The following is a 23,767-nucleotide window of genomic DNA, read 5'->3' as shown; positions in this document are numbered from 1 at the left end:
GCCCACATGTAATAGTTGCAACAAATGTGGTAATCATACACACTCTCTGCAAGCCTGTACAGTGATCTGTTTGATGAGCTCACCACTGTTGACACTTGGTGAGTGATGCAACTGTCTCATAGACAGGATGAACATGACAAATGGCCTTTCATAATCTTATTGTTGCTGACGGAGTTGGACAGGTCACCTCCTGAAAATGCAGTTGCAAAACCGCCACAGCAATGACTCCCCGGCAATGACCCCCCAGTGCTAAAGATAAAGCCAGAAAAAGATCACACGTTGCCACATGCTCAGAAATGATGTTTGTCCTTTGTTTCTTTTTTCCTTGTGTAATTTGCTGTGTTTTTATAAACTATTTATGGTCTCTTTTTTTTTTTTTTTTGAGCGTTTTGTGTGCTAATATTACTCTCTCTGTTCTTGTCTTCTCTCAGGACTTGGTGAAAAGCCACCTGATGTATGCTGTTCGTGAGGAGGTGGAGGTGTTGAAGGAGCAGATCAAGGAGCTGTACGAGAGGAACTCGCTGCTGGAGCGTGAGAACGCCGTGCTGAAGTCGCTGGCCAACTCGGAGCAGCTCAGCCAGCTGTCCAGTCAGCTTAATCAGAGCAACAACACGTCGCCCCCGCTGCAGCAGCAATACCCGTTTGTCACAAACACCCCCGCCTTGGCTCACCATGAGGGAAATCAGAGCATCTCCCATCAGCCCAACATCAGCTCAGCGTGATACCCCTTCCCCCGATTCATACGCTCACATGCCCACCTCCTTTCAGACAGGAGTGGTAGAACCTGTTAGAAAGACAACAGTTACTACCGTCCCTTTAGCTCCATAAAACAAAAGCCTCAGCTCTGCATTCAGTGCACTCCATTTGGGGAAAAATCAACAACAGCAACATCTGTTTGTCGCCGAGAGCCATGCTTTAGTGTGTGCACACTGCCGGCACCGAGCCTCCTCGGTATTAAGACATTTATCACCCATTGAAAAGTCTTATTCTGGCTCTGTGTTTGGCTGAAAAAGGAGGGGCGGGGGAGCTGGAGCACACCATAAAACTGCATGCTGTTCTTGTGCAGGAGATGAGGTCAAACAGCACACAGAGCTCGATTTGTTGGGGCAGCAAAGTGGTGGAAGAGGGTGGTGCCACTCTGCGAGGGGCCAGCGTAGTGACGAGGGTCCTGTAAAACACCCAGCAGGGGTGTCCTCCCGGTATCCCCTCTCCACATCACTCCGGGGCTGGAAAAGGCCAGAAAGCCGAGGGAAAAGAGGGGAAAATGGTTCGTCCTCCCCGAGCAGAGGAAGACACCAGCAGGCACTTGGGCTTGTTATTTGCTGCAACAAAGGCATGTGTTGTTTTCTCAGAGCTACCATACTTTGACATGGATCATAATACTTTTTCATTAGTTCAATTCTAGTATTTGCATTTATTTATTTCATGGCTGCTATTTTCATTCAGTAAATTAGCAATGTAATAGAATACTTTCTAAAAACAAAAAGAACCCTTTCTCTTTGGTCCTTTGGTATTTTAGAAACTGTCACGTATTAAATTTGTTAGCAACAAGTGGAGCTCAATATGTAGGCATTAAGTTCCATTAATTTCTTCTTGTGAAAGAGTGCTGACACTAAAGCCAAGCTTACATTAGGTGAAATTCAGGTTGAATGTATATTTTGTAAAGTATTAAAGATAAGGAGTGTTTGTGCAGAAGAACCTGTAAAGATATGAAACATGTGATGGAATGTTTTGAAAAGAAAATTAACTTTTTCTAGACTTTATCAAAACAAAAAATATAAATGAATTGTGGAGGTTTGGTTGGGGAAATGAAAAGCTGTGAAAATTGTTCAACCTACTTTATAACCAAAGATGCAAAGCTGTGTAAGTCTCATTTTTTTCCCTTCATTTTTTTTAAATGCACATTTTTTTCTACACCCTCCTTTATATTTTGTTGCTGTTTTGCATGTTCTGCATGAGCTATAATCTGATCACTGTCTTACCTCATGTTTTTACCCAGCACTCTTAATTTTCCATCAACTTATCAGTCTGTGAATGATAGAGAGGATTTATAAACGAGAAACGGAACGATGGGGCAGAGATGTTGCAGTAAGTTGTGGAGGGTAAGACTAGAATAAGGATTGGACATAGATGGAGGGAAGGGCCTTGTGCACAAATTTAAAGGAGCCATTTTTTTTTCTTTCCTATGTTGAATTCTATATGCAGAGGAGACGTTTAGTTACTTTGCAAATTGTAATGTATTAAATTTCATTTGTATTGTACTAACACTGCTTACGAAGAAAATATGGGACAACATCCACACACAACAAAACAAACGATGGAAACTATTAAACATTTCACACCTTAAAGTTGGAACACAGTTGATTATTGTATGAGCATATTATGGGTTGTCCTACTTGTGTCATGTCTTTGTGCCACCATCTGCTGTCGTCAGAGGGTTTGTTTTCTTTCTCTGCGGCTTAGAACCAAACCAACATGCTTGGTAATTATGCAATCAGTCATCTTTCTGCAGGATGGACTGATTTCTTTTTTGTTTCTGTTTTCAAATTGACTTAAACCTTCTATCTTTAGAGATTTTTTTTCTTTCATTTGAAGGAGATGCTGTGTACATGCCAAGTGTACTGTATGAAATTGATCACTGAGCCTTGGAGAAAGTATCTTAACGACGCCCTTGTAATGTGCTGTTCATATGATTTTAGTTTTCAGTCAAAAATAAATTACTGTTTTATTAAGAGAACGTCTAAATGTCTTTTTATTCCCATCCCACACCCTTTTTAGAGAAATGTGGGTCTACAAAATACAGAACGTTTTCAATTTGTTCCCAGCTATTTTAGAATTAGCAAAAAACGGAGAGGTGTTACTCTGAAAGTGTCCCAGTAAAGTGTGACAGTGGGTCGACACGCACAACACTAGGACCCTGACACAGCTCAACAGAATTTGCCCATCATGCATTTTATTATTTTGTATACCTGATCTTACTGTGATGTCACAATAACCACAAATCTCTGCTTTCACAGCCTGGAATGCATCATCCTGCAAGTAGAGAAAGAAAAGGGTCCCATATTTTGTAGCTTTGTAATTGAAAGGGTTTGCCTTTCAAAATAAACGTTAAGGCTTCCATGTGCATTAATCCAAGATTTGATCAGCTGCATTTAAACAGGAGGCATTTCTGGATATACCCATTGTAGAAGTGTATGTCGCCTATCAGAGAAAAGAATTTTATGAAACAACCATAGTACAGTACATTGATTCAAGTACATTTACTCAAGTACTGTACATCTGTTCTTTAATATGAAAAATACTACTTTTACTTACATAAGTAAAGGATCTGAGTATTTCTTCCATCACTGTAAAGGTGATGTAAAAGATTGGAATTACAGCAGCATGTTGACACAGATAACTGTCACGGTTTTATGTGACTGACAAGACTTGTTCCAAAACGCAGAGCCTGCCATAAAATGGATGTTCAGAAAAAAAACATAACAGCCACTTTCCAAGAAGGATTGAGTCAGAGTACTGTCCACTCCCTGCCTGACTTAAATGTCCTTTAAAATGTTCTCTTTTGAGGGTAAGGCCCCTATTTTTTATAACCTGCATCATTTGTATATCACCAATGAATACTTTGAACCTTTTTATCTATAACCAAAACAACAAAATAAGAAGAAAGAATCTCTGGCAGTTTGGTCTGCATGATGTTGTACTTATTTTACATTTCGCTGGAGTAAACACCAGCTCCTGTGGTTTCTGTGTCTACAGGTATCACCATGTAAATCCAATTGAGAGTTTTACAGAGTTAATTGCAATCTAATCAACTCTCATTATAATGTATAAGACGCTGGGGGGGGGGGGCTGACTCTTGGATTGCCTCAGATTTTTATTTGATCTAATTTTTATTTTTTCATGTCCAATCTGAAAAACTCAACTGGACTAGGTTTTTAGGTCAAAGATGTTTCACCTCTCATCCAAGAGGCTTCATCAGTTCTGCCCGACTGACTAAAAACCTAGTCCAGAAGTTTTTTTTCAGCTTACTATGACCTGGATGGCTGAGAATCTGCACGGACATGTTTCATGTCCACTATACTGTTAAAAGGTTTTTTCCCCTCTCAGCTGAACGTTACACTCCTTGCCAGGGAATGTTGAAACACTGTTATAACAGGAACAAAAGACGCCACAGGAAACTGAGACACTTGTTGATAGATTTTATTCAACCTTTAGGCTAAATAAAGGCTTCTGAGCAGATTTTATGACACATTTCTTTTTCCATGTTTGATATACTGCATGCTACATGTCTGCTAAACCTTATGAATGCAGAACATTTTGATTTAACTTGTTGAATAAGACAACAACAACTGTCACCTCTGTGAAGGTACAAATTAAAAGAACAAATTTCAAAAGCAGTGTTCGGCTCCTGCTGACACAGTGTGGCAAACTAAAGAACTGGATGAACCAGGCTTTTTGTCACTGTGACAGATCTTCCTATTCACCTACTTTTTACTCATCCTGTGTGTTCATGCTCCAGCATGTTGCAGCTCTGAGTCACAGTGACTCATACAGGGTTTTTGGTAAGAACAGGGAGTGTTCCGAGCGTCACAGTCGGTAAGGTGAAGCTGTCACAGTCGGTAAGGTGAAGCTGTCAATGAAGACTGAAAACTACAGTTGGGGGGGGGTTCAGTGTCTTGCCCAAGGACACTTTGACACGTGGACTGCAGGCACCGAGAGTCGAACCTTCAACTTTCCGGCTGGGAAACAACTGCTCTACCCACTGCACCTTGATTAACAACTTGTCATGATTTGCAGTGACTCCTGACACATATGGGCCACCTGTCAGGAGTAGGACAGATTGTTTTGGCCGAGGTTTGGTCTGCATGCAAGCTTCGAGGCAGGTGTTGGTACATTCCCAGAGGCCTCTGTATTTTACATATTTCTAAAGGGTGAGGAAATAAAATTAGATTTTACATTTTCTGCAAGAGGTTCGCCAGTAATAATTGAGCAATCTTCTTGTCTCAGCATCAGAGCAGGCCTACCAAAATTTTAAGTGTCCTATGTCACGCAGCGCAGGGGAAGGAAATCTTACATAATCCTGGTGAAGATTTGTGTTTTGCAGGAACTGCCCACATTGTGTCCTGCAGTGTACAGTATGTGTATTATGCAATGGCAATTACTCACCCTTCAGTCATCCACAGTTACTGGGGATGAGGTTTACTGTTCCACTCTGCCCTCTCTTGACTTGCCACTGCCATCAAGTCATAAAACTGATTCATGTTACTTTGTCTACATGGAATTAATACACACTTTAAGACTGTAGCCCCATCATGTGGGTATGTTATGAAAGTAGCTTAAAGGGTGTAGTAGGGAGCCAAAGGTTGTATTTCAGTGTTGTCCCTAAGCTAAATATATCACATAAAAGTTAACCTTTTGAATTCAATAAAAATAACAGAAGGATTACATTTCTCACTGTGGATAAAATCTCAGTTTATACTTATAATATAATGTATGTATGTATGTATATATAATTCCCCACTTGCCCCCCACTTTGGGGCGGTCTTGTATTCCTACCTCTACCAGTCATATACGCAGTATATATATATGTAGATTGCATTTCTTTTGTCCCTATTCTCTTCCTGTTTTATTGCACCTACTGTATTTTCCTATTCTGAATTTGAATTTTATTCATTTTAATTTTTTTGTTGCCTTACAAAACATTGCGAACTTTTGTACTAGAGTGAAATTCCTTGTGTGTTTAAACATACTTGGCCAGTAAAGCCGATTCTGATATTAGAGTAAGAATTTCCTCAGATGGCTATCACTGCAATATAGTATTATATGTATCATGATAGAGGATTTTATCTATATCTCATACTTCTATCTGTGCCTTACTGATGCCCTTGGCTTGACATGCTAAAAATGTCTGCCACACAAAAGAACTGTAAGGACAAGAAATACAACCAAAGAAAGACTTCTCATTTTGTTTATAATGTTTTGTTGCACCCCGTGTCAGCTGGGATAGGCACCAGCACACAGTATAAATGTTAATATTAAACTCAGTCTTCTCCAGCCTGTAGCTGTGTGTTCTTCTCATGTGTCTGATGTTTATGAGTTGTTTGCAATTTCCTCTCTGAATCCTTGTGTTTAAGGCCCAAGGAGGTCAAAGCATTTCAGTATTTCACAAAACAAAGTGAAACTATCATCCAAAGTCCAAAACTGAAAACGAATTTGTGTATCAGAACTTTGTTTTTTCCCTCCCCCATTAATCATTTCATAACCCTTCAGATTACGTAGCTATAACAGTAGACGTCTGCTGAGTTACACTGGCTTCTACCAGTCACTGGGATGAAACAAGTACTTTTGCTCTGATAATTAAAGTAATTAATTATCTTATGCGTTTTTACTTAAGTATGATGTTTCATGCAGGTCTTTTAGGCTACTTTTAATATAATATTTTCATAGGCTTTATTGGTACTTTTACTTAAGTAAAAGAACCACTATACATTGTATGAATCTAGATGCAAGGATGTGTGTGAGAGAGTTTAAACAGGAGGCAGCAGTCATAGCTGCAATGCTCCCAGTAGGTGGCGGTAATGCGCCTTAAATCGGCTTGCAAACCGCCATCATCATAAGAAGAAGAAGAAGCTGCAGCTGCAGCTGCAGCTGCAGCTGCAGCTGCAGCTGCAGCTGCAGCTGCAGCTGCAGCTGCAGCTGCAGCTGCAGCTGCAGCTGCAATGTTGATTTTCAACAGCAGGTGGCAGCATTAAGCAAAGTTTTCATATTATTCTAGAAAGCGCTTTCTTCACGGACATCACTAGTTTTAGTCGTTAATCTCTATCTCTGCAAAATAACAGCTGACATACAGCCAAAACAGCAAATGAAAACAAACTGTGGTTTTATTTCAAGGTAACGGTATTATGATGGTTAAAAAGTGCGCTGAGAAGAGGGAAACACATCCGCCTACTTGCTAATGATAGCAGGTCTTGCGTTCTCCGCTATTTTGGCTCACAGCTCGGTCAGGCAGGCAGGCAGGCAGGCAGGCATGACGGAAGTCTGGGTGACACTTGCAGGAACCGTGTTATTGCGATAAAACGCTGTTGTACAAAAGAAGGCTGGAGGCGACATCGGGAAAGCTGGCAGCTTTATACAGAACACCGGTCCTCCCGGAGGACATGGAGATTTCGACGGAGGGAGAGGCGGAGGAGAGCAGGTGAGTGATAGCTGGGGCTGGGCTAACTAGCCTGGAAGCTGGGTTAAGAGTGACCGTGGTTAACGTTACATAAACGGCTAAACTAGAAATGGTATCACAGAGAACCCGCTTGTTGGCTAAACCAAGACGTTTGTAGTGGCATCTTAAATTGAGCCCCTGTAAAAATGTAAGCTAACGTTAGCAGTGGACTACAGACCCTGGCATTTAATTTAGCTGCAGTTATAGGCTAGGCTAAGACGACATGTCAAGATTTGACAGCTTTAAATCCAGTAACATTAGCAGTGCAGCTGCAAACTGTCACATCCAAACTGTCAAATTATGGATTTACTGCACGGAAGTTTGGTTGACGTAAAGCAATTCTTGTCCTTGTTGTTGTTATTATTAGTCGCTAGTACACTGACTAGCTAATAGTTAAGTGTTGACTGTCCCTTAGCTAGGCTGTGCTAACAGCTAGCTTAACAGGCTAGCTGTCAAATCAAGTTGACATTTGCACGTTGGCCGTCCCTCTTTTGTTGGTCAGAATTAATTTCACACATTAGTAACATAATTCAGAAGGCTGTCATTGCGATTTAAGTAATGGAATCATGAGTTATGCTCCTACAGACTAATAAGAGATAATTTGCTAACAACGCTATAATGTTTTTGATTGTGCTTTGAGTAAGTGCTGCACGGGTTTGCTGTAAAAATATAATTAAATGACCTTTTCTGTATGAATAATGAAGTTATGGTGTGCTTATTGATTTATTCTCGTTAGTGTGAGTATTTAATGCAGAAATGTCTGTATTTTTAGGACATTATAGGTAACGCAACACTGAAAAACAGGAAGATTACAGCTATTTACACTAATTGATAAAGGAGCACTGTCGGGAAGAAGGCCGCATCCAACTTAATTAAATAAAAATGACAGTATAACAATGTAAACACTCTTATAAGTAACAGTGTTTAGTTTGAAATCCTACTGAAGTAAATTAAGTATTAGCTATATGTACTAGAATATGAAAACTTAAGAGAAAAACTGCCCCTGTGAGAGAGATGTATAATAATAGGTTGCATTAGTGGTCATACCCCCATGCATAAGCAGCAATTTACTGTTGTAGCTGCTGGGGATGGAGCTACTGTAGGTTTAACTGTTAACTGGGGAAGTACTGCTGTTAGAGGGAGGGGTGGCAAATTAAGCTCAGCAGTGAGGCTACAGTATTCACCTTTAGTTCAGTGGTGGAGGGGACACTGTTAACAATATTTTTCTGTAAGTTTATGCATGTTTCATGGGTGTTTTGATAAATTGCTTATTTGCATTTTACTCACAAAGGTTCCATTTCATGTTCAGTAATGAGCATAGTTCAACCTGATTTCTTGTTCTCCTCCATGGCCTCTCGGCCTCTTGTATAGTCTGTTTGTGGAGAAGCAGAGCCCCGCCCATTGTCAAGCAGACAGAGATCAGAGGAGAATCATGATAACCACCAGATCCATATTTTTCAGTCTACTCTCACTCACTGGTGTCTTCAATGAAAAGCTCCCAGTCCATACAGATTGAGAACTGGTTTAGAACTTGCATCCCTAGGCACTCAGTCACTCACACCAGTGCACCCAAATAATTTTTCACATCAGCACACTAATTTTCACTTGCATATGTGAGTGGAGAAAAACGCCAGCACTGCAGAGCTATGTAAAAGTCAGATTGTATAAACAGCCTTGTCTTAAGGCTTGTACTGGTGAGGACACTCACTGACAAATGCATTTACCTTACTCTAATTTTTAACCATCACAACTAAAGTGTAAGTATTTAATTAATAAAGGGGAAGTGAGGTAGTGCCTATTTATCCTGGAATGATGTTACTGTGAACACATTTATTTTTGGCCAGCGCTACCAGCTAGTCATTGAGTTCGTAGATGAGTCACATCATTCTAACTAAAGTGCTGAACACTCAGTTTTTATTTCCGGGGGAAGTTGTTGTCCATGTGATGATTCAAGCTACAACATTGCTAACAACAGCACTTCTTTACCTCCTTCCTCATTTGGAAACTTCCTGCCTCACTCCTTCCTGCTGCTCTGTTTTCCTTCCAGGAGGGAGCACTGGAAGCTGCTGTCCAGTCTGAAGACCACAGTGGAGGGTCTGGTGTCCACTAACAACCCCAACGTGTGGTCACGCTATGGTGGCTTGCAGCGGCTCCACAAAGACATGAACAACATCCTCAGCCATGGACTGAAGAATGAGCAGGTCAGGAGATCTGGCTGACACCACCTTTCCTGTTTTATTATTTATCTTTTTTTGTGCAGTCTGGTAACAGATGGGATTATTGACTACAGCTCTGGCATTTGCAGGTCAAAGCTAGCTCTTGTTAAACTTTAGCCTTTGACTTTACATGGTTGGTCAATAGAAGTTGTTTCAGTGCAGCTTAACATGGATATTAGTGATTTTAGCTGTGTCCTATAACCCTGTCTAGTACAATAACATGATGAGACAACAAACTGCAGTATCGTTTGGCTCAGTATTTATACAGCTGCACACCACGTTGCGCAGGCAAATGATGGATTACAGCCATAAAAGCTAAGATGCATGTTACTGATAAAAAAAGATACAGAAGTAATTATTACTGGTAAACATAGACTGTAGCCAGTCTTAATGGGCATTATCTGTCATCATCGGTTGACCTCCACAAAATTCAGAGAATAATACTGAAACATGAGAAGCACTCCCTCGTCATAATGTAGTGTTTATCAAGGCCATAGTCTCTGTAATGGTCTTGTACTAACAACTGGCTTTGTGTTGCAGGTGTACTACAAGCAGAGAGACTACTGGCCATTTGTGTGGTGTGTTCGATATGCCAACCCTCACCTTGCCTCACATGTTGAACAGGTATGACCCCTGTCATCATCATGCGATTCATCGTTATCTTACTTTGTGCTGATGTTTTCCCACTCACAGCTTGCATCACACATGCTCAGGCCTGTCTTAACACAGGATATCTGCAGGCCTTCACAAGTCTTAAAACATACTTTTGATCGCCCACCATAGGCTCTTTGTTGTATGTAGTTGCATGTTGTCAGGAGATGTTACACATCCATCAACTTGGTGTGAGGAAGCTGTTAAATACATTTTTGAGTTTCACACCTGTAGCAAACTTTGTTGCTACAATAAGCTACAGTAGCTAGGAAGTGTATTATCTTGTTATCTGCAAATGTCATAAACTGAAATTAATTTTCATTCACTTTTTCCATTTCAGATGCATATTTAATTGATTAATGCATCCTTCAGTTTTCTGCCACTTACTTGGGTCTAAATCACACTAATGAATTAATTATATTACTACAAATTACTGTGACAATTACTTGTTTCTTCCTCTGCCTGTCCTCAGTTCAGTCACCTGGAGCCAGTGTTGAGCAGTGGGTTGCAGAGTGCAGGTGAAAGCTACAAGGCTGAACGCTGGCTGCTTCACAGCTTGCAGGTACACATGTTGTCAGCTCAGCTCCGACCTCTGCTCAGGCATCTGGGACATACACGGAAATATTACAATGGTGAGTGGTCCAGTTTAATATATATCACATATAAGTAACTGTTATTTATTGTAATCTGAAGTAAGTAGCAGCTAAAATCACTTTTCTGTTCCCCAACTCCCTCTTCCTGGGAAGAGTAGCTGATGTCATTACATCAGCTAATGGGGATCATTTTAATAAAATGTTGTCTGTTATTGTCCTGTGCAAATTTCTCTCCTGTCTTATGTTTTTATTTTGAGTCTTTACTTGTGCTCTGCTCTTATCTCTCTCTTTATCGCTCTTTGACTCCTCCTCATTTTTTGCTCCTTGTCACAATCTCTGTCTGTCAGATGATGCCTTTCTGATGAGCGAGCCACATGTGATTGCCATGTTCCAGTGTCTAGAAGCTGTGGAGCAGAACAACCCCAAACTGCTGGCCCAAGTAGACACTGTTGGGGTGGGTCTTGTGAAATGATTTAAATGCTATAGCCATGATGTCTGTTTACATGATCTTAATCTTGTTTGCCATAACTTTGTTTTTCTCCTTTTGTGTATTTGTTTGTGATTTTTGGTGTGGTGCTACGATCTGTGGTATTTCTCATTTACAAAATTTCTCTGTCTTTTGTGTTTCTGACATGTGGTTTATCACTGTGTTGTAATGTAGTATGTTTTATTATTGTGATTTTTTTTTTTGTTAGGTATTTATTTTAAGTTGAAGCAAAATCCGAAACGTGTACAAGTGCACCCAGTGTTGGTACCTAGGTAGTTGTAAAACACAAAAAATCGTGCTGCATTAAGTGGGTTGCGTGCGTGTAGTGGAGGGTGTCAAACTCCCTGTGTACAGTCAAAACCCCAGCAGTCATGTCATTACATTGGCATGTAGGCCTGGTGTGTGCAAGTCATTTTTTTGAAACTGCACACAAGAGTACGTGAGTCCTTGCCAGTGATTGGCTCTGTAGTATCATGTGACCAGAGCATCATATCTAAACTACAGGCATACTGTTAGAAATTGCTTGAAAATACTTCTCATCATCTTTGAGGCACATCGTTTTTGTGTGTTTAATGAAGTTCTTCATGTTTAATGAACTTTAATGATCTTCTGTCCACGTCTAGTTTAGAGGGCCATCATCCTGGCATACAGTAAATGCCACAAATGCAACAGGTCCACTTCCTCCTCATCATCCAGAATTTAATTTCGTCTACAGTGCTGAAGTGCAGTGGAAACTCCGCAAAGCCTTCCACTGCGAGTTTGAACACATAATGATTGGTGTTATTTTTCAGCCATATCAAAATTTTTTAGAGGGCCATTCAGAACGAAAAGTGACTTTTAAAATGATGGTGTGTGTTATAAGGAGAAGAACTGGGACAAGGCCTTACGTTTTTTATGTCCTCTCCTTTCACCCTCCAGCTGTCCCCACTGAAGGGCCTTTTGAAGAGCCAGAGCTTGTGCGTGTTGCCTGGGGCCTGGAGGAATGCTGACTTAGCCCCCGGAGGAGACCCTCTAAACCGCAGACTCACCACGTCCAGCTGCTCCCTACGAGAACCAGTCTCTTCCAGCCATAACTCTGGGAACACTATGGGAGTCGGACCCCAAAACAGGAGCAACACAAGTGAGGAAAAGCCGAAAGGTGACAAGTGTAGGTTCGATAAGAGTTTTTGGGGTGTCGGGTTCATGTTGTGGTTTTTTTTTTGAGGTTGTACATTCAGTGGAGCAAATGAGGACAAAATGGTGTCTATTCTATATTGACTACATACAAGTATCCAGGGAGTGGAGACAGGGGATGGTACTATGAATGTGCCACAGTCTGTATGTGAATAGACTGACTGACTGAAACTTACAGAGGCTTGATTGTTTGTGAACATCAGCAGCTACTGAAGAATGTGTTGACGCACCCTCCAAAGTTCCATGTCCTGTGCTCACTAAAGTGGATAAAACCAATGTGGGCATAATATTTTTACATTTTAAAAGTGTAATAAGACAGTCAGTGAGGAGTCAGTTCATTTTTATTTATAGGGCCCAAACTCACAAATTTGCTTCTATGGGCTTTACAATCAGTATATCATATACAGTGCTTTTGTTCTTAGACACTCATTTATGATAGAGAAAATTCCAAAAAAACATTGTAATTGGGGGAAAAAAGGAAGGAGGAATCACTCTTACATGACAGACATGCAAATAGTAGACAATAACAAAAGTAAATTACAATATGGAAAACATAGTTTAAACTAACCCTTGTCAATTCTCTATCAACAAACTGAGTAGTGATATAGTTCTGGAGAATGATTTTTAAAAAGCATGTCTCGGCTCACCTTATCATATCTACCTGTTGTGTTGCAGACACTACCTCTCTGTCCAGCACTCTGGGAGCTCCCTGGGTGTATGTGTCTAGGCCAGGGGACAGTGAACAGGGTGTGACACCCTATTCTGGCCCTGTCTCAGCCCCTTGCACCTCCCTAACAGAGTCCCCCACACCCATCTCCGTTCAGCCAGAGGCCGGGGACTCTGCTGACGGTGACTATGACGATGGTCCAGAGTACCTGGCTATTGGTAACTTGGGACAACATAGTCGCCGTGACTCCAGAAGCTCCAGCCACAGCAGTGAGCAGGGCAACACCCAGGACCAGTGCCTACAAAGGAGGTCCCAGGCTCCATCCACAACCAGACGCTCATCTTTTTCAGAGGGCCAGAGAGGCCCTATGAGGGGGACCCGAGGACACATCCGCTCATTTTCTGACACAGGGCTCAATCATAAACTCAGGAGTGGTAAGTAAACTCTGTGTTGTTGTATTGGATTAAAAAGGTTGAATTTAGGTGTCTTTGCCAAGGAACTATTTTTCTATGAATTCATGATTAATCATTCATAATCAGTAATTAAAGTAATCCATAGCTTTCTGCATATTAAAGGTATAGTCAGTGATTCTGATTCATTACACATTTTGTCATATTCAGCTGAAGTTTCCTCACATTTCCCTGCCTCGCCTTTCAGTTTGTGTACTCCGCAAACCCCAGGTGGCAGTGTGCTGTGCTGGCTGTAATAGGTGAAAAAAGGATCGGAGTTGGGCCAGCTCATTTGAGCCAATCAGTTTTTTAGCCTAGACAGCTAAATAACCATTAAAGAAAGGCAGAAGCACAAAAATCTTTTTGATAAGAAGGACTATATCGTTAATCAGGCAAAGTTGGAGACACAGCCACCTTTTGCTTTCCAGAGATGGAGAGCTCTGGGATTTAAAAAGGATGAAGACGACACAGAGGTCGCCATCCTTCTGCTGGCCAGGCGGGTCAGTTATTTGCTATATGCCACTGAACATTGTTATGGTAATAGGCTAATCTTTGTGGTAACGTTAATATTACGTTAGCAAATTGGGCATTATCCGTGCCACATTAGCCTGTTTGCTCAATCAACCTTTCCTGTAACATTCAGCAAAATTCCTAATTTGCAAATATATGTGATTGTTCTGACTTCAGCTATAGCAGCTGAAGATTGTTGTGAGAGAATAACACTAGAGTTTGCAGCTGTTAGCCACACGTTGTGCCCCAGTTGCTAGTATTCTGATGTCTCCTTTGGCATCTTCTCCCAGACACTAGTAATATCGCCATGTCGCTCATTAATTATGAGTGACATGGTTACAGGCTCCTAACTGAAATGATTTGTGTTCATGGTAAAATATAAAACTTTTACCAGAATCACTGATTATACCTTTAAAACGGCAGCACACAGAGTATCTAGGCCAGTTTACCTTGTTGTTGCTATGGTCGTGTTGTAGACAGACCTTCATAGATGTTTATGTGAATATAGTATTGCATATTTTTGCATAAAATAGAAATGTGGCTAGACCACGTTCTTTCTGGGAAGGTGCACACTTCTGGCTGAAGGTTTTAAATGCTTCCCACTCTACTCTCTCTGCTCATTGTTTCTCCTTTGTGGCTTGGGGTAACTTTCTCTTTCTGCTCTGCCTTGTTTCTTTTGCTCTTTTTACTACTATTTGTGCGAAGGAGGGGGCCACCGAAAAATCACCATAATAATAGAAGATCCAGTAGCAGGTTGGCACTGCAGAATCACTGTACTCCATCACTTGACTCTTCCCACCCCCCTTTATTTCTATGCATGGTGATGAACTCCCTCTCATTCTCAGTCTTCCTTTCAGCTCATGATATGTGCTTTTATTCTTTGTGGCTCTTTTGTTTTAGTTGTTGCTGTATTGTTTTTATTTAGTTCAGACTTTCAGTGTTGTCCATTTTTGTTCATGCACTGTCTTGACCATCAGTGTGTCGTTGAAAGCATCATGAAGTGTTCAAATGTTCATTTAATTAGTTTTTCTAGTGATGTCCTGGATGGAGTACTAGCATCTTTATTGAGAATTTTTCCAATACTTTCCAATAATGTAAGTCCATGCCAAAGACACAAGCCTACGCATAGAAGTGTATCTGAAATTTTTGTCTGCGGGCAGAACATTGAATGTCTAATATAATTACCAGCTGTCATTGTGCTGGCAACAGTCAACGTTCACCTGTCATATATATACTTTTTTTTTTTCTACATACAGTAAAATGAGCCATCTCCACAGATTTACTTGATTGTTTTGACACAGTGTTTAACCAGTTGCTTTTCCTGCTCTGGGTATGAATGATGATGCATGTTCCCATAAATTTTTAAGGATTAAGTAGTGATTTAAGTGACTCTGACATTTAATATAAGAAGCCCTTAATATGGACCGTTTGCCTCTTAGAATCGACAGGGGATGACTGCTCTATGAAAGCCTACAGCCCTTTCTCACCTCACTGCAGTGATGCCAGCACCTCCAGTTCTCTCTACACTGAGTCTTGTGAGTTTTCTGGTACTATGTTTGCAATACCTCATAATGCCGTTTTTACAGATACATTTTAGCTGGTGAATGTAGAATGAGAACACTATTAGGAAAACCTGCTGCTTCTGCCTTCTTTCAAGTTTCAACTCAGTTGCTCCTACAACTGGCTTTTAAAGGTGGATTCTGTATAAAATTATTATATATTGCTTATTAATAAAACTTAAACCAAATTATTTGTAACAGACATGTACATATTAAAACAAAATGTCTTTTTTTCTTTTCTTTTTTTTGTCACTGATCATGTGCTTTTATCCAGTGATTGCTTAGATCTCAGCCAGAGAAAGTCCAGTGCAAACTAAAACTGTTCTTATGTATTAAAGCTCAGTTGTGTATGTTTTGGTTGCTTCAGATGGGTCCCAGTACAGCACTGTGCCAGATGGGATGTTCAGGAAGCCGTCAGAGGGCCAGAGCCTCATCAGCTACCTGTCAGAGCAGGACTTTGGCAGCTGTGCTGACCTTGAAAAGGTAAGACCTTGGACCATGTTAATTTATGGCTGATGACAACTAGTGTTCTTTCATTTAGTCAAATGCACTTTTAATGGAAATTGGTATAAAGTGCTTTACTAATGCAATTTTGATTTGAAGAGCCCAGTACTGAACTTGTAAAAATCTAAATCAAAATTCTAAAAAAAGTTGAAATTGTTGTCTGTAGAATGGGTCAACCATTGGAGTTTGTCTTCTCCCCTGTGTCACTTTTCTGTCTTCTGTAGGAGAATGCTCATTTCAGAATTTCTGAGTCCCTTATTGCCGCCATCGAACTAATGAAGTACAACCTGCGGCGTCAGGAGGAGGAGGGCGAGGAGGAGGGAGACAGCGACTGTGAAATTCAGCAGCTCAAGCAGAAGATCCGTCTGCGGAGGCAGCAAATCCGCCGCAACCGGCTGCCGCCCTGTGCCACCTCCCAGCATGGTAAGCCAGCATTAACAGTGTGGTGTTGTTGGATGAAACAGGTCTGTAGAGATACATGATGTTTTCTTAGTGTGATTCTTGGTTAACAAAGACACTTGTACTGATTATTTGCTATTTTATGGTCTTTTATTGCTGAAGAAGCTTCTTGTTATTAGATTAAAAAAAAGATAAATCTCACAAATATACATTGATCTTTTAATAAGCACTAGATTTTAAGAAACACAGCTCTATGAAATAATGCTTAGTAATATGATACTATAAAATGTTTTCTTGATAAGTCATATTGAAAAGAAATGGGTTTAAAATGTACACAATAACTGTGTAGATCATGTTAGAAAAGGCAGCAGGTTTATACAACAGTGCAGCAGCTGGTCTCACGCTCAGCTCTTACTTAAATTCAACCAGCTTCAAAAAGTTTGCCTCACAGGCATTATAGTATAAACAGTATTTTGTGTATATTGTTATCTACTTCTGTTGATTTCTGTTGTTCTTTAGTCTCAAGTCTTTGTCTCGTCTCCTTTCTCTCCTGCAGTTTTTCACTCCACTGACAGCGGAGGCTCCAGGAGGAGCTCCCAAGACTCCTGCCAGGGCCTGTCTGACTCAGGATCAGCCGAAGAGGTGGAGGAGTGCGAACTAAAAGGTAGAGAGAGGGAATGAGGGATCACCAGGAGGAGAAATGTGTATCATTAGTTTTAGTTCAGTCGAGTATCACAGTAACAGATCAGTATGACCAAACATTCTCACTCTATTTGACTGCATGTTTTATGTTGTCAGCTTATCCAGCATCATTTTACTCAACAGTTTATCTAACTACATGAACACATTTGTTTCTGTTCCTGTCATAATTCATAACATCACCATAACATCACCACACCATCTTCATATTTCACTGAGCATGTCATATTTATCATGGACCATAAGCATGTAGGTCTGAGGTACAAAACTCAGGCTGGTAGTGTTTGTAGGGTAGGATGATTTTATTCGTGTTGCTAATAATACAGACATTACATTCATGAGCTTGCATTTTTAGGATTTACTGTAAATGGTTATCTAATTTTAAAGGGTGTGGTTGGTGTCGGAAAGCTTCTGTTTATCTGGGCTGCAATTTTGAAATGTGAAACTTAGTTAGGACAGTAGATGTCAAATGCTGTGTTGTTTGACTAAAGCAATCATGAGATTAATCACTAACGTACAGAAATATTGGTATGGAACATGAAAAGCTTTGATACTATTAACATAGGTTGTGGCACTCTATGTGTGCATGTTAATGGGTTGTACAATATATTTGTGTTAACATGTTTCACTGTGTTTGTGTGTAACTACACTATCTTGGAGCTATATAACTGCACGACTTCCACATGTCTGGTATCAGTGCAGTGTGTGCTGTTATCATACCTGTGGTGATGGTTGTGCTCAGTGTTAGTTTCTGTCTCTCAGATGGCTGTGAGGGTCAGTCCCTGCTGGTGGTATCTCAGAACGGCCTCTCCCTGTCACTCGCCTCCCTCTTCTCAGGTATCTGCAGGCCGGATGTATGGGCGAGACTCCACAGGCTGTGTATTGTGGTGGTGCTCCTCTGAGAGGAAGCTGACGGCTCCACTCCAAATCGAGGATTTCTGTCTTTGATCCCACCTGCTAAAATTGATGGTGCTGCAGCCTTAACTATAACAAGTTACTATATGCTTTATCAATCAATCCGGTCTTTATTTATATAGAGCTGTTAATCAAATACATTAGACAAAATGTTTCACAAATCAGTTAACATGGACCATAAAAATGAAAAGATGCTTCACCATGGGTTTCGTTCTGATGTTACGTGAATATAAAAGGCATCTACCAGTAGACCTGAGGGTTAGAAGAAGGCTCATAGACATTAAGAAAATCTGATATCCAAGTAGGACCAAGACCGTTAAGAGCTTTATAAGTCAACAAGAGAATTTTAAAATCCATTTTGTGACAAACAGGTAGTCAATATAACGGCTTTATGATTAGTGAATTATGTGCTCATTGCATATTTTGGTCTTCATTCAATCACATTTGATTGTTTCTGTCCAAATCCGTGAAGAAAACTGCTCTTAGTACAGTTAAGTCAACCCTAAAACTTTCTGATTGATTTTATAAGCGTCAAATCATTAAAAACATCTTTTTCACATTAAAATTCTTTTTATAAAATCTCTCTATTGTCACCTTTCACTCTTGTTTTTGCAGTTTTGTTTATACTTGCACAAAGTCATGCAGTACCTTTTTTTTGGAAAGAAGAGGGGGTGTTCAGCTCATCTAATACCCAAACTTCTAAGATGGGAATCAACACCACTGTTAGAACCGATCCTTCAGCGAAATCAATATGAAGTTGCCTATAAAAATGTTCAACTGTTTGTTTGAAAAAGTCACGGTAGCTGTTGTACTCGGTGGCCATATTATCCAGATAAAGTTTATTTCAGTATGCTGCAGAAAATCTTGTAAAGTCAGGTGCGGAACTCCATAAATGTTCAGTTTGGAGTCGAGCCAGCTGCCTCCTCACCTCAGTTGAACTGTGTGCTTAGCTGTTTGTGCTGGTGCTTGTTACTCAGTGTGCCAGGGTTTTGGTGGTGTGGGAGGACAAATGTGCCCGTACATGTTTGGTTTTATCGAGGCTCAAGAGCGAAGACGAGTGAGTTAACAAGTGGTATCCTGTGGCGTCTAACTACAGTTTATTCACTCATTCATTTCATCTACTGTATATATTCCACTATTCATTATCTCCAACACAGTCCCGTGAGAACTGAGGTGTGATTGCTGTCACGTACACATTCCGGTGCCAGTTGTCCCTCTGGATTCTGTTTTTTGTGATCACTTATAAGGCCCGACATAGCTCGGGATTTTGGCTGTGGTAGTGTTGCGATACTGACTTTGTTAAATGATGCATTTTTCATTTATATTGGGCTGTTTGCTGACATTATCTGTGGATGCTGCTGCCTGGCCTGATATCGCCAGATGATCAACACTTAATTGCATCTCTTTACCAAAATAACTTCAATGAAATTCTTTAACCTAATCATAACCAAAAAGATCTGAATCTGAATTAATCTTGCCTCACGCCAGTGTGATTAAATATTCCTCCTAATCTCACCCAGCCTCTGTGTTGCAATTGCACCTCACTTCTCTGGACACAGAATTACCAAAGGTCAATCTGTGTCTTGTGCTTTTACAAATAAGGCCAAAGAAATCAGACGTACTGTGATTGTAGTCAGATGACCTTCATGCACTACTGGGCCATTCTGACTAGTCTTTATGTAACAGTAACCTCATTTTACATCTTTTGATTGATCATTCCAATATAAAGTATTTCTGTACCTAAACAACAAAAGCCATCTGTTGCTTCCTGCTGCTGGCTGACTTGCTTCGTACCTCTGCTGCTCTGTAGCAACTTTTGCTATCCAGACGGACTCTGAAGCGAACCAGTGTCTTGCGTGAACAAATAAGAATGTTGAACCTCTTTCAGAATGAATCTTTTATGCTGATAGAAGAGTTCATTCTCCTGCCAAACCTGCACTGCTTGAAGTCTTGTGCTGTTATGGTAGTATTGCTTCTCCTGTAGATGTTGTTTGTGAAGTGTTATTGCTACTCTCCCGCTGAGTCTCTTTGGCTTTCCTGAATGCAGCCTGCTACATTATGCTTCAGTTCAATTAGAAGTGTGACTTTTGGTTTTTCAGGGAATTTCAGTTAGCTGTTTTTCAAGGGATATTGTCTTCCTGGATTTGTCTTACTTTTGTATCCCTGATCACATCTCTCTCAAATAACTTCATCTCACAGCATTGAATGCTGCTTAGCTGTAGCAAATTGAGCTATTTCTCTTGTGCTGGTATTTAACACTAGCTGTTTGCTGGTACTTTTTTTGTCAAGTCATCAATCATGTGTTGACTCTTATTCACTATACAAATCAGAACATTTGGATTTTATTGCATAGTTGCTAATCATCCCTTTGCCTCTGTGGCTGGTGGATAAAAAAGGTTTTCTTATGCTCGTGGCTGTCTGCTCCTTAGTGTTCAGTTCTCTATATTATTTTACTGTTGTTGCCCTCTAGATGCAGACATAAAGCGCAGTGTGAGCTCCAGCAGCCAGTCTTTTCTCAGCTCAGAGTCCATGTACCGGTAAGTAACACAGACATTTAATGCTTTCTGCTGATATTTTTATGCTTCTCTGTCAGAGGCTTTATGTTTTCAGGTTGTCTCTCTGTCTGTCTTATTCTCATGGATGTGATATTTCAGGAACGCCTTGGGAATTTCTTCGCATTAGATATATATATATATAGATATATATATATCTGTCTGGGACTCAAGGATGAGTTGATTAGATTTTGGTGGTCACATGTCAAGGCCACTGTGACCTCACATTCATCCCAATCTTGTGAACGGCTTATCTTAGTAATGATGTGACAAAGCTCTCTGTCACTCCTCTGTAAAAATAGTTTCAATGTGAAGACATGTTTCTCCCTAGAATTGTACCCATCAGTATAGTAACTTCCATTTTGCCCCACCCAAATACACTATTTTTTAATTAAATTCTTTCACAGTTTTCGCTACATATTATAAGGATCTGGCCTGACACGCATGTAAAATGCAGCTTGACAGGTTGGCATAAAACTGAAGTAGTAATTTGTTAAGAATCTAAATAACTGTTACTTAAATGAATCCCATCAAAAATTGCTCACTGGTAAAAAAAAAATTCCCAAGACCTTCCCCCAGGGACTTTTCCAATTTTAGTGGTAATATGAACCATGCTGAGGATTTTACTGTGTGTCAGCTCTGTGTATTTGTTGACAGCAGAAAAAGTTAGTTTAAAAATGGTATTTTTTATAATCTGTTGTCTCCTCTGTGTTGTCAGCTCTCCATCCTTCCTGCAGTCTAACTCTGCTGAGTCAGTAGCGATGGGCTTGCTCAGGCAGTTTGAGGGCATGCAGCTTCCGGCAGCCTCAGAGCTCGACTGGCTGGTCCCAGAACATGACGCTCCACAGAAGGTACAACATCTTGCTTACATACTGTTTACTACTTAGCAGAATTCAGTTCTTCACAAGAGGCACTCAACATGCCAAAGCTAATATAAGTTTGAAAAAAACTTGACTTGCACTATGTAACACTTTTGTTAAACATAGTTGCTGTGATTCACACACATTAGGAGAACAAATTTAATCTCCTCTTTGTTGTTTCTCAGCTGCTGCCCATGCCTGACTCTCTGCCGATCTCACCTGACGACGGTGAACATGCAGACATCTACAAGCTGAGGATTCGAGTCCGTGGCAACCTGGAGTGGGCGCCGCCCCGACCTCAGATCATCTTCAACATTCATCCTGCCCCCAAGTGAGTCCACACCAGGCATCACCGTCCCTCACTGATGTTCTTGCTTTATTTTTGTTCTTTATTTTGTTCATCTGTTTTTGTTTTTATCTGCCATTCACATCTTGTTGTTTGCTGTGGCATTCTGCTTTCTGATTTTGCCACCATGTCAAATGCAGCTTAAAAAAAGGAAGCCTTCCAAATAGGCACAGGGAGAACACCTTCCTTTAAATAATGGAAACGTATATATTTTTTGTTGCTTATATTGAACTAGTCAGCAAGAACACACACAGACTAAAAGACCAACATAAGTGACTGTAATCTGACATGTTTTAAGATGAAGCTTTTCTGGTAAATTGCTTTCAACTGTTCTTGGTGGTGTTTGTGCTTTTACCATAAAAGTGTTGACGTTCACAAATATCAATCTAATTGGCCTTTAAACCCATTAGCTATTTCCATATTTATAGTGTATATTAGGTTTTATTGCTGTTAATAAAGTTTAGCCTACTGTCCTCACTCTGTCCTACAAAATGTTTTACACATTGTCTTTCTGTCAGGAGGAAGATAATTGTGGCTAAACAAAACTACCGCTGTGCTGGCTGTGGCACCCGCATTGACCCAGGTATGAGCAGAAAACCCAGAAATACTTCTGTAGAACCAGCAGTGATGAAAATGTTTATTTTTCTTGTTCTTGAAATGTTTGTGAGACATTTAAGTTGCATACATTTGAAAATGGTCCCACCAGTCACAACTCTGAGTGCCCACTTACATTTACACTTGTACAGTTTCTTGTTTTTATTTTAATTTCATGAACAGAAGTGCAACTCAAAGTCTTTTTAGAACTGGTGTAAAACTTTTTATTTTCCATTGATACTTCCCTTTATCAGTAGAAAGGCTATTTAGAGACACTTCCACTTACAGTCTCAAACACAGTGTCCATTGCAAATTCTACCTTGTTTGTATTTCTGTTTTCTCATCCCACCCCAGACTATATTAAGCGACTACGTTACTGTGAATACCTTGGCCGTTACTTCTGCCAGTGCTGCCATGAGAATGCACAGGCGGTGGTTCCTGGTCGAGTGCTGAGGAAGTGGGACTTCAGCAAGTACTATGTCAGCAACTTTTCCCGGGACCTGCTGAGCAAGATCGCTGGAGACCCTCTGTTCAACCCTCATGACATCAACAGTGGCCTGTACAAGAAGATCAAAGCTCTGGAGGCTGTCAGGGTGAGCACAGGCCTGGCAGCGAGATGGAAAACTAGGCATTAACCAGATGGTTACAGATTTTATCTAATTATTTTTACCAGTAAGTGTGGTGGAATTGCCACCATAATAACCAGTTTCAATTCTGTTTATAGATTAGCTTATAAAATGGTGTAATGTAAACAGCGACTGTTAATCATTTGCTTAAAGTACTACGGTTATCAGGAAGGGAAAGCAGAATGAATAGAGCCATTCATGTCACTGACAGCTACCATAAAGATGATGCTAATAAAAAGGAACTTGGCTTCTAAACGTGTGTTAGTTGCTGCTCGGTGGCCAACAGCCGTACAAGAATGTCTCCAACACACCACCTGAAGTATTTTTAAATGGCAAACCTTCCAAAGCAGTGACGTGAGAACCGTGTTCTTTGTACTTTCGGTTATACAATATACCGCTGCTATGTAGTCTATGTGTTTTTATAAAGGCATCAAAATTATTTTCAATAGTGTGATCAAGTGATGGTAGGTAGGTAGAACTTTATTGATCCCACAGTGGGGAAATTCCAGTGCTCCAGCAGCAGTAAAGGACAAAACAACATGACACCATAAGAGTAAACACCCCACACATATCGTGAGAAAACAAGATCCAGGTACCCGAAAAACCAAACAAAAATATAGTATTTCAGAGACAATCAAGAACAAGAATAGACCTCCCACAATTTGTCTCTGAGACACAAGTCTGACATGATGTGATTAAGAGCTAAATAAAAATTAACCTCTTTTAATGGATTAAAAAAAAAAAAATATATATA

General features: G+C 40.3%; 2 protein-coding genes across 6 annotated transcripts in view; both read left to right on the top strand.

The window, feature by feature from the left end:
- tsc22d2 (TSC22 domain family 2) overlaps positions 1-2,342 on the top strand; it is a 30,128-nt gene extending 27,786 nt beyond the window's left edge. Inside the window, exon 3 of the mRNA XM_020596721.1 lies at positions 432-2,342. Coding sequence (XP_020452377.1) covers positions 432-722 — 291 coding nt within the window. The 3' untranslated portion in view covers positions 723-2,342. The remainder of the gene's footprint in view (positions 1-431) is intronic.
- Positions 2,343-6,732: 4,390 nt separating this feature from the next.
- Positions 6,733-23,767, top strand: part of rubcn (rubicon autophagy regulator) — a 24,905-nt gene continuing 7,870 nt past the window's right edge. The window contains exons 1-18 of one of the 5 annotated variants that reach the window (XM_020596657.1): positions 6,733-7,195; positions 9,261-9,414; positions 9,970-10,053; positions 10,553-10,712; positions 11,021-11,127; positions 12,079-12,280; positions 13,009-13,434; positions 14,665-14,712; positions 15,399-15,494; positions 15,886-16,001; positions 16,247-16,445; positions 16,978-17,085; positions 17,883-17,957; positions 20,506-20,572; positions 21,306-21,438; positions 21,633-21,778; positions 22,312-22,376; positions 22,742-22,980. In XM_020596657.1, the coding sequence (XP_020452313.1) occupies positions 7,158-7,195; positions 9,261-9,414; positions 9,970-10,053; positions 10,553-10,712; positions 11,021-11,127; positions 12,079-12,280; positions 13,009-13,434; positions 14,665-14,712; positions 15,399-15,494; positions 15,886-16,001; positions 16,247-16,445; positions 16,978-17,085; positions 17,883-17,957; positions 20,506-20,572; positions 21,306-21,438; positions 21,633-21,778; positions 22,312-22,376; positions 22,742-22,980 (2,463 nt within the window). In that variant the 5' untranslated portion in view covers positions 6,733-7,157. Of the gene's footprint in view, positions 7,196-9,260; positions 9,415-9,969; positions 10,054-10,552; positions 10,713-11,020; positions 11,128-12,078; positions 12,308-13,008; positions 13,435-14,664; positions 14,713-15,398; positions 15,495-15,885; positions 16,002-16,246; positions 16,446-16,977; positions 17,086-17,882; positions 17,958-20,505; positions 20,573-21,305; positions 21,439-21,632; positions 21,779-22,311; positions 22,377-22,741; positions 22,981-23,767 lie in introns of all 5 variants that reach the window. The other 4 variants (XM_020596656.1, XM_020596655.1, XM_020596658.1 and 1 more) reach the window with 4 other exon arrangements.

Source organism: Monopterus albus, unplaced genomic scaffold (genome assembly GCF_001952655.1).
Source record: "Monopterus albus unplaced genomic scaffold, M_albus_1.0 scaffold31.1, whole genome shotgun sequence".
In the NCBI taxonomy this organism is placed as follows: Eukaryota; Metazoa; Chordata; class Actinopteri; order Synbranchiformes; family Synbranchidae; genus Monopterus; species Monopterus albus.
Note: the sequence above shows the minus strand (reverse complement) of the source record. Positions and strands in the feature narration are given on the sequence as shown.